The 11,206-nt window shown below is 45.6% G+C and overlaps 1 protein-coding gene across 5 annotated transcripts in view; it reads left to right on the forward strand.

Moving 5' to 3' along the window:
• The first annotated feature begins 198 nt into the window (after positions 1 to 198).
• The window catches only part of phf2 (PHD finger protein 2), a 29,623-nt gene continuing 18,615 nt past the window's right edge, over positions 199 to 11,206 (forward strand). For all 5 annotated transcript variants that reach the window (XM_084464235.1, XM_084464234.1, XM_084464231.1 and 2 more), the window contains exons 1-5: positions 199 to 761; positions 8,789 to 8,874; positions 10,012 to 10,126; positions 10,579 to 10,739; positions 11,187 to 11,206. The exon at positions 11,187 to 11,206 is cut by the window's right edge and continues 122 nt beyond it. In XM_084464235.1, the coding sequence (XP_084320361.1) occupies positions 661 to 761; positions 8,789 to 8,874; positions 10,012 to 10,126; positions 10,579 to 10,739; positions 11,187 to 11,206 (483 nt within the window). In that variant the 5' untranslated portion in view covers positions 199 to 660. The remainder of the gene's footprint in view (positions 762 to 8,788; positions 8,875 to 10,011; positions 10,127 to 10,578; positions 10,740 to 11,186) is intronic.

Raw genomic sequence — 11,206 nt, forward strand, 5'->3', positions numbered from 1 at the left:
TCAAATACTCAAATAAACATTTGATCCGGTTTCATGTCCATGTTGTAAAACGCATGGCGGTGAATTATCCATGCGTGTGTTAACGGATGGAGCCCGATGCGACCACGGCCACTGGCTGACACCGTGTTGTGTCGCACAGCCCGACAGTACACTCGCATTACACTCCCATTACACCCAGGCTGCCGGAATATCAAACACTGCGATTTCAGAGTGTGCTGCTCTGAGCGGAGAGAGCGCGTCGGTCCCCCGGTCCAACACAGCCCCCCTCGGTGGAGCAGGGAGACCCGCGGAGAGAAAAAGCTGCAATGTTGACAAGATTCATTCATCTGATTTGAGGAGGACGACTTTTTTGTGTCTCGGTCGCTGCTGACGTAACATTTCTACCATGCAAGGATACCTTTTCGTCTGCTTTCTGCACGGTGTCTCGGTGTTGCCCAGTGCGCGGAATCAGGCGTAATGCATTTCAGGGAACCACGCGGTTCTGTAGCGATTGTGCGAGATAACGTCGGGCTTTGCAGCATGGACGCCGCGGCGGAGACGCGGGATTAGGTCCATGTCCAGCGGGACTGGCCGGGATCTGGGGAGTCATATTGTACATTGTTGCAGGACGGTTCCTGCCGCCGCTGCCCCGCGTCCATCCGACGTAGTTGTGAATTGAACATGGCGACTGTACCACCAGTGTATTGCATCTGCAGATTACCGTACGACGTAACCCAGTTTATGATCGAGTGCGACGCCTGCAAGGACTGGTTCCACGGGAGGTAAGAGGCGCCGCGTTCATCGCCACATTTTGTGCGCATTTGCGTTGTGTTTTGTGGCGGGGCTCTTTATGCGTTTGACAGCTTTGTGGCACCGCGGCGGCTCGCCTCCATTCGGACCCGCTCCGAGAGAGCAGCCAGGCCGCTCGGAGGGAGAAGAAGGCGGAGTCAGCCGGGGAGGCTCCGCTCTCCGGGGCTGGGACATTGTCGAACGACTAACACTAAACATAAATACAAATCAAACACTATATCCGATCATTATTTAGTAGTCGTGTCGAATATAAACCATGGTGTTGATGTGTTTTGTGTGTTGTGTGTGTGTGTGTGTGTGTGTGTGTGTGTGTGTGTGTGTGTGTGTGTGTGTGTGTGTGTGTGCGTGTGTGCGTGTGTGTGTGTGTGTGTGTGTGTGTGCGTGCGCGCGTCCCGGGTAACTCGGAGCGGTGGACTATCATTGTTGTAGCGCAGCGGCGGCGGGTGTCTGAGGGATCCTCCGTGGTGCTCCTCGCCGCCTACGCGCTCCGTCCTTCGCCCTTAGCCCGGCTCTGCACGCCGTGTTGGGTGCAAAACGCTCACATTGTGCCGTCGTGCTCCGGCCATGGAGATAGAGAGACAGAGAGGCGTTATTATTCGGTATTAAATCACGACCCCCGTCTCCTCAGCCCAGTGGGGACCAGCTGGTCCGGTCTGCCAGGAGCCATGGCTGACAATCGGCTCGTATGCGATCTGCAAGGGCTTTCAAATGCAATGTTATGGCCGATCGCTGACGATGCACTGTTGTGTTTTGGTGAGACAATCCCACCAGATTATAATCTATTCTGGGTATACGGGAAGGTTAGTTATTCTAATTTCAACCCCCCGTCGCTCCTCGCCGTCCCGCAGCGTTCTCGGACCTCGATCCGAGCCGAGCGATCATGTTCTCGGTCGCCGAGGTGATGTCGGAGCCCTTGTTCAACACACCCGAGTTGTTTATTTTGCTGCCGTGTGCACATTTAGCGGTGGGGACGGGGGACGTGATGGGACGGGATGGGGACGCATGGTTGATATTTTATTCAGAAAAACGCTAGATCTGGGATGTGGTAGGCTTTCGAAGAAGCTCTCGGATGGCCGGACAGCTTTTACGCGCCCGAACATTAACCCTTCACTGGCCCTACGACGTCATGTTAACAGCAGCTTGTTACAGCAGACCTCGGCGCAGAGGCTGCTGTCAGCTGACGTCCTACTCCCAGAACGGGCCGATTGATCACATTCCCCCCCCTCATGTTGTCATAAATGTTGTGTTATGTCATGTTATGTTATGTTTCTGCTCGCTGTTTGATAAAGAGGAGGATCTCTAGGGAGACATGAGGAGGGAATAAAGCAAGCCTCCTAGATGCCATGGTTTATAACGGTGTAGCTATAAGGACACTTGCCTCAAACTTTTGGGTCATTTGAAAGTAGATAGATACAGATATATAAGTAGCGTATATTTAAAAGATTTGTGGTGTTCAAAAAGAATGGTATTCCTCCCTCAGTTAAGCATGTTTTGTTTTGTTTTGGCCGGCTGCCAGAGCGTTTGAATCCCTGATCTGCACTGAGTGTCGGCGGCGGCGTCCTACACACCACAGCCGTGGTTAATAACAGGAGTGTACGGACAGGGGGACACACCACTGGACGGGGGGGGGGGGGGGGGGGGGCACAGCCAGGAGCAGGCAAGGGCAAGCGACGTAGGGGTATACTAGGACATCTCCGTCGTCATCGCAGGTTGAACTGGTCGTTTGCGTTTTTATTGCTCTTTAAGGTTGTGTTTGCCAAAGGATTGGTGTGGAGGGACCGCAGTCCGCCCCCCCCTATAGGTCAGCCATCCAGGTGATTAATGTTTAAAGGCTGGTAATAACAAAACACAAGATAAAACGTGGGTGTTGTTGTTGAACAAATCAGATTCCGCAGCCATCGTTGGGTGTGAGTGTGATGGACTCCACTTGTGTCTGCTGTGAGCTATGGATATTGTTTTTATATGAGCCAAGACAAAGGTTATTTTCCAGTTAGGCTGGTGAAAGACATTATCACAACTACAGTAGAACTATGTTTGTATTTCAAATGACTTAAATCTGATTAATTATAAGTCAATACTATTCCAACATGGCTTGTTTTATGTTTAAATAGAACAGTAGTATTAATGGCACAGCCACACCCTAGCCCTATTTGTTTAGGTTTGGTCCTTCGTATGGCAGGCCCTACCAAATGTTTAATAATGACTGAGGATAATGATTATGGACAGTTCCAGAACATAGTATATACTGTAGTTATACGCCACAGTGTATATTCTTCTTATTGTGAATGAGAACAGCCTTGATGGTTTCTTGAAACCATCACTTCTGAACATCTTTTTGAAACATTTACAGACTGAGTCAAACTCATTCGTGCTGCTGTGTTGAGAAGTGTTTCTGAGTATATAGTATATATACATCGGAGTGTATTCCTCCTTCAAGATTTGATTTGCGATGTCTGCGAGGAAAGCCAAATTGTGTTATCCATATTATTTAATGTCACAATCACAAAGCTTCTGTGCTGAGGGAGTACGAGCTGATGACATAAATGAAAAAAGGTAAATTTTCGTTGTCTTTGCATCACTGGCACGTCTATCAAAGTGCCTTCAAAGACGCTGGCTTTTAGAGCAGAGGTCCTAATGGCAATGGTAGTTTACCGGTATTCAAATCAGGGAAATGCGACTGTTATGACTGTTAATGCTCCTTTTTTATCAACTCCCCATCCCCCGTTATTCTATAAGCACAACAAAAAGCCTTATCAACTTCTAATCGGCTGTATAACAAACACCCAATCCTGGCAATAGAAAAGGAAAACTTTGAACATTTCTGGTAGTCAGCAAATATGAAAACAGCTTAGGTAAACAACCCGATTGGTCCAGCTAGGTATATGGCCCATGAGATTGATCCTGCTCTTGCCCCATGAGACCCCTTACTCAGGATTATTCTGGTGGGCCTCAGGGTTCAATTCCAGGCCCACTGTTATTCTCAAGCTCTGTGTATACTCTTTTATTGTTCCATTTCTAGCTAGAAATGAATTGGACCGGCTTCCCGGGGTCTTGTCTGTGTTTGTGTAGCTAGCAGTAGCTAATGGCTACAGGCTGCTGCTAAACCTGGCTGGCTAAATCAAAAATCATTACAACTGAATTTGTTTTTTTAATAACGTGGAAACTGGTTTTTATGGGCAACAAATTTGCTCATAATTAGAAAGCCTTCCGGAACTAGTTTGTGTTACCATTCATACAATATTCATATTAGGCTGTGTTTCTGTGTTGACTTTGTGTCAATATTTTGAACACCACTGGTGTACTTAATAATCCAGGATTTCAGTTGCGTTTTTATGTCAGGCGCGCCTCTGGCATGTCAAGGGCTTGTGCTGCAGGGAATGTGAAACTAAAGTTTACTGTTTGAAAAGTCTTAAATATAATGACATTCAAACAACGACAAGTCAGGGAGAAACCTTACATCTGCAGGTTACATCGCCTGCATGGCAAGTTACAGTTCACAGGCAATAAAGGGATATCTAAATGTATTTGAATTATTAACATAGAACATGAGCAGAAGATGTCAAATATTAAACTTAGAACAACTTCCAGTCTTCTGCAGGTCCTCAGTGACTGAGTAATTGTTTGTCTCTGTTTCAATACAGGGAGATGATAAGCAGGGGATGAGTTGGTTTTTAAACCATCCCACTAATCTGGGAGAAGGCTTCATAGAGGTCCACGGTGTAGTGGGGACACTGGATGGAAGACAGTCCGTTGCTATAGCAATAGTGACACCAGTAATGTCTGGTTCCTACGAACGTAGCAGGCCTGTATCTCAGACCCTCGCTCTGTAGCGAGCTCTGAAGTGGGATGTTCAGTTTGGTTGCTCTACCACATCTTCTTAGGACCATAGTACCATCTTGGTACCATTTCAATGATTCTTCAGTCAACCAATGCAGCGCTTTCCGTGCAAAACCAGAAATATTACACTGATACGACATCTCAATCAGATACATTGAAGGGGTAGATGTAAACAATGCAATGCCCTACAACTTTTAATGATAAACAGACTAAATCTGCAGGTGCTGTGGTTGTTAATCTATACCAACAGATTCATGCTTTCATGGATTAAAATGAGAACAAAATTGAACGGACTACAGTATGTCTTGCCAAACTCTCTCCCGACTGAGCTCTACCACTATTGATCGACCAGCTCTATTCACAACTAATGGCACGACGTTCCACTTTAATTAAACACTTTACGACCAGGCGGTTTAAAGACGATGTTCAGAGGCCGGCCCTTTGAACTCCTCGACCATGTTCCCGTTAACCGAACCCTGTAGATGCCATGTTATCATCTATTTATTATGAGGCCTCGTCGGCAGTTGGCTCACTCGGTATCAGCGGCACATCGCAGATTCACTGTCAAGTCTTCTCATCTGTGTGTGTGTGTGTCTGAGTGTGTGTATGTTAGTACATGGGTTAGAAGCTTCTAAAGCTCTAGTGTTTACCGCTGGTTAAAAGCACCAGGGTTTACTAGCCACCGTTGCCCCGTGTCAAAACGTCAGGACGTGAGGGTATATGATGTTTAGTGTGTTGGAAACGATGTACAAGCGATGCGTTAAACATGGCCAAGTCTAGTTGATTTGTTGAATTGCGTGTTTGCCTGTGCGTGTGGGAGTCTGTACATTAGTACACAAGTGTACCTACAGCAGCTACGCGTGTGTACTCTAGCCCTTGACCCTCCCCCTCCTCCCGTCTCCATCCAGCAGTGACTGCGAGGTGCTGCTCCTGGTGTGTGTGTGTTGTGGTGGAGCCACCTGCTCACTGACTCCAGCCCCATCTGCCCTCGGGCCGTAATGAGCTCCGTTGCAGCATCACTTGACTGACTGAGCATTCCTTCCTCCAGGGCCTCTCTGCTATGCTCCTATCGCCCTATATCTATGCTCCTATGCTCCTATATCTATGCTCCTACTCCCCTAGATCTATGCTCCTATGGCCCAGAGATCAGGCTCCCATGAGGATTTTAGGACCCGGTCGTTAATGTTTGCTCCCTGGTTGCCGTGGTGTTCTGTTGTTCAGTACGTTGGGTTCAAAATGTAAAACGTTATGATTATGATGACGGTTCATATTATTATAAACAGGACAGACAGATGGCCCTCAAGCAGCATGATGTCTCAGGTGAACTCTGACTCTGTGCTCGAGGGGTTAAAGGACATAGGCTGGACTTAGACTGGACTGAGAGAGGTGATGAAGTATTATGGGATGTCGATTTGGGTTGTGTTCGGTCTTAATGCTGGAGCCCGATGACAACGGTGCATGTGACCGTGCCTATAAATGGAAGAGGAAGACAACAACGTATTATTGCCATTGGGGAGAGGATGACTGATGTAATGCTCTTAGAAGTGTGTGGGGCTTAATACACTCAGAAGTAAGAGAGAGAAAGATGTATTACTTATTATAATGAGAGTAACTGCATTCAAATGTAGTTCATATCCCGAATCATTTAGACTAGATTAGATGGTAATAAAATCAACACGCCTATCCTAAGTATATAATTTAGAAAATTAGATAATAAAATGTCAATAACCTTAAATTTAGTTATATTTTAAATCGTATATGTACAGGAATAATTAATTTTAAACAACACTTTTGCAGTGCCAATTGATTTATCACGTCCCTAAGGAATGCAAATGACAACGATCAAAATCTGTTTTTTGCGGAAGCATAATTGCTTGCAAATGGATGGCGGTTCGTTCACACCGCGCTGAACCTCCCACAGATGTCAACCATGTATAGTATTTCTACGGACCGCCTCCTCCTCTCCAGTGAGCTCGTATCCCTGCCCCCTCCCACACACACACGCACACGCAGGCACACTCACACGCACGCACAGGCACACGCACATGCACACGCACAGAGAGAGAAAAAAAGCACAACATTGGAAACTCCCGCCCATGTTTTCAGAAGCAGGGCCCCCACGTGGCAGCAATCTGCTACTACAACGGTTTTTAATACAGCGAGTCTAATGTCTAGTCTTATGCTTTTCTTCAAAACAAGGATCTGTTTGTCTATTCAAATTGGTGTTTTTAGAATATTGTCATATCCTCTTCCTCTAACGGTTGTGACCCTCCATTGCACTGATATAAAATGCATTTTATTAATCCCAGATGGGACGTTTGGGAAAGAGCAAGGCATTAACAGTGGCAGTCCGAGTGGTTATATTGCATCTCGGGCCACCCGTACTAAGAAATGTACTATGCACTTATGGTATTATAAGAGACGTTGAATAAAATAATCTATTTTATCTTTACTACTAATTCATTGAGCAGCCACTTGTATCCACAGCTTCGTATTATTAAGAGACTACCAGTGAATACAGATGTCAGATGACAGAACACACTAACCACTACACTATCCTGAAAATATTTTAGAAAATAATTATATTGTATAATCCTCCCCGGATCAGCAATTTCCCTCTCTCCTCCTCTCGTAGTAGTAGTATCGAGGGAATATCTGACAGTTTATTCTGGAAGGACCTGCGAGTAACACCGCCATCGTTGCTAACCAACTGCCAGCGTTAGCAGTTAGCTGTCAAAGTAGCGGACTGCTTCCTCGCTGCTTATCGATCGGACGTAGCCAGGGGAACCCACTCTACAGTTGATTATCACATCAAGTCTTATTTATTTAGTCTTTTTTTTGTCTTTCTGCACTTTATTTACCATCTTTATCCTGTCATTTTCAACCTGTGGTATAATCTCCTGATAACCCACACCGACCCCCCCTTGACGACCCAGACCCCAGTAGTACGCAACGCTACGACTGAATAACGCTCATCACTTATTTAAACCTATTGATTTCCCGGGGCTGGTTTTAAAGTGCCAGTGTTTAGCGGCCGCCCGTGGCCGGTTTAAAGGTCCCATGGCATGAAAATGTCACTTTATGAGGTTTTCTAACATTAAGTTGAGTTCCCCTAGCCTCCCTATGGTCCCCCAGTAGCTAAAAATTGCATTAGGTGTAAACCGAGAAGTAGCTATATTACTCTGTCTTTGAAAAAAAGATCACTGAAACGCTTTGATTTGGACCAGGTTACCTCCCCTTTCTCTGCTTGGCCCGCCCAGAGAATTTGGCCCGCCAATGAGACAATGAGCTAGGACCGTGCAAGCGCCGCATGTGTGTGTGTGAATACACGCAACACAATAACGCAAGCTTGCATAAAGCTCCCATTTGGTGAAAAGACTAGACTGCGTTGGGTTGGTTGAGAAGGAATTGGGAACCGCGACATGGAGGAGAAAAGGATTGTTGCTCAGGATTGTCCGTCGGAGCCGGGCAGCCCCGGGGGCGGCCAGCGGGGCTCCGACGGACCGCTGCCACGGCAGCGGGGCTGGGCGGGCAGCCCCGGGGGCGGCCAGCGTTCAGCGGGCAAGGCTGAATTTCTTGAACGTCTTCAAGTACTGTATTAGGGGCCACTAATACCTATATTAAAGCATCCATAAAATAGCATGCCATGGGACCTTTAAAGCACCTTCCACCAGTGTTTACTAGCCTCCATCGCCCCGTGTTCGAATGTGAGGACATTAGGGGGTAAATGATGTGTGAGGAGGTTGACAGTTCAGTTTAGTGACACGGTAAAACATAGCGATGACTAGTTGAATTTTAGGCCTAATGCTGGAAATAGGGGGTCCATAATAGAAGGTTAGCTCTAAATCAATCCATATGAAAGTCTGATGATAAAAGCTTTTGTTTAAAAAAAATCCTTTTGGCCAGAGTCTGCCTGTTCCTCCTGAGTGGACCCATGAGCAAACAACTCAATTTCTCGCCATGCCAAGCGTCAAGCAAGGGGTTGTTGATTGAGTGGGGATACGTTTTTCAGTCTCTCAAATTAGGTTAAAAAATAAACCAAATTCGTTTTCTGAGATTGGGTTCCTGTGGGTTTGAACACATTTTACCTCTCACCGGTTCTGAGGACAGGGAAGGCAGCATCGCCCGGTGATGATTAAATCCTGTCTCTGTTTACTTCCAGCTGTGTGGGTGTGGATGAGGACGATGCTCCTGATATCGACATCTACCACTGTCCCAACTGTGAGAAGACAGATGGAAAATCCACCCGTAAGTGTCAGCGAGGCGGGAGGGAAGGCATGCTGTCTCTGTGTTGGTGAAGATGGCTGTGTGTGTCCGTGGAAGTGTGTCGGTAACCATGGGCGTCAGTTTGGTTTGAAATGTGCTGGGGACAGAGACGCATTCGAAAGTGCATTTTCAGAAGTGCTGGGTACAATGAGGATGCACTCTTTTTTCTGTTTAGTGCAGGTAATGAAAGGTTCTGAAAGACGACATACCCATGTTACTAATGAATAAAAGGTATACAAAAAAATGTATGAAGAAAGCGTTTCCAAAAAGCATTGGACATATGAGCCACTATGTTCTGCTCCATGTACCCAATGTTGACAACGTGACATGATGACATGACTAAGCTACCAACATGAACAAAGAGGAGCTAGGATAGGAAATTAACTACGTGTTTAAGTTCAGAAGGGGCAACGTGTGGCGACACACAGCACTACGAATGTCGTCAAGATTGAAAAAGCAAAAAATAATTGTTGCACAGCTGAACGCTGTATCACATCATGAGCTGGCTGTTCTCAATTCAGTGGTCTACAGATCCATCCCGTGGTGTAGCCTACCACATCCATTTAGTTCAACAGGTTATCGCTCTGTATGTCCATGGTACTAGCAACCTGCTCTGGTGCTTTTTACCTATTTATTCAGGCTAAAATGACTTGATTGTCTGATGCCTCATTATTGCATCCCAGCCAAAGTGTATCGGTATTAATACCTCATTCATTGTCCAAGCCAGGCTGGCAGCTCACACAAAAATAAGTAAGGGATAATGTATAGAATGCCGGTCATTATTGGGAAATAAACCCATACAGGGTGTACCGGACACCGACGTGAAGCGGAGTTGTCACCCTGAAGGGGCTTATTTTTGATGACCGGTGACGTTCCACAGCATTGAGAAGAGCCGTGTAATAATCCATAATATTTCAACTCAAGTTTTCTGTCTTTTTAAGTGGTGGGTACAAAATGAATCTTGACAAAAACTGGTGGGTACTTGTCCCCAGCGTCCCCAGCGTAATCAACGCCTATTTTTGTAACGTGGCTTTGAGGAGTGAGTTGTTTGACTGTGTTTCTATTGTGGATAGAGAAGGTAATATACATGTGTTGATTTATTTTTTGTTTTTTTTACAGTGAAAAAGAAAAAGAACTGGAACAAGCAAGACACGGGACAGAGCACCGACATCAAGGCTGTTCAGAATGGCAGCCAAGTGTTCATCAAGGAACTCCGTAGCAGAACGTTCCCAAGGTGAGTTTGTCTTAAACGGGCGAAGAAATGGCCACAAGAGGGCAGTCTTTGACCACTTTAAAAACAATTCCATGTGAACTGGGATTAACTGGGAGAGGATTTCTATTAGTATTTACATATATTTGGTTTTATGTTGCCGGATTGTAATGCAACAAATACTTACTTCATGGATTGTTATTTATCTTTTTTTATCGTAAAATCAAATAATTTGATTTAGAGTTGTCCCATTTGAATACTCAAATATTCTCAACTTTCTTCTTCTTCTTTATTGGCCCACAATATGTTAGGCTTGGGCAGCTTTAAAAGCATTCCAGTGTCAGTAAGGCTGGACTGGCACGCATTATAAATGTGTATTTAGTTTTACGTCATCCATTGTGATAAAACAAACCATTCAACACCACATCCATGCTCCCATGTTGAGTTTCCTGACCCCGGCGGTGTGTGTCTCCCAGTGCGGAGGACGTGGTGGTGAAGCTGAGCGGCCCCCAGCTCAGCATGGACTACCTGGAGGAGAACGGCTTCAATGAGCCCATCCTGGTGCAGAAGAAGGAGGGCCTGGGCATGTCACTGCCCGCCCCCACCTTCTACATCAGCGACGTGGAGAATAACGTTGGTGCGTGGGTCGCTCTGTCTAGGTCGTAGGGGCTGGTTTTAACAAAGTATATTATCAAAGTTGGGCTGAGTGGTTGTAAGCTGCGTGATATTGTGGCCGTGAAAGCACGTCGGTCAACGTGCTTTCAAACTGTTATGAGGAGGGTAATTACGTCAATAATATAACCAATAAAAATACGTAATTTCCACTAGAGGGCGCTGGTAATCCATTTTTGAGCGAGAGCTCATACCCGTATTCAAAGAATAATAGCTAAAAAGACTTATTTTACTTTTTTCTCACTTTTTCTAATTTAAATCCTTGTGTCAGTTTTATGTCATTCATATCATTTACCTTTACAGTTAATAATTAATAATTATTTTTTAAATCTTAATTTTTTTAAAGCACTATATGAATGCTCTATTATTATTATTTGCTGATGGTTCTGTTTTCCTCTGTCCCACCGTCCAGGCCCTGATGTGGGCGTCGAC

This window comes from Micromesistius poutassou, assembly GCF_964030765.1.
Source record: "Micromesistius poutassou genome assembly, chromosome: 2".
NCBI lineage: Eukaryota > Metazoa > Chordata > Actinopteri > Gadiformes > Gadidae > Micromesistius > Micromesistius poutassou.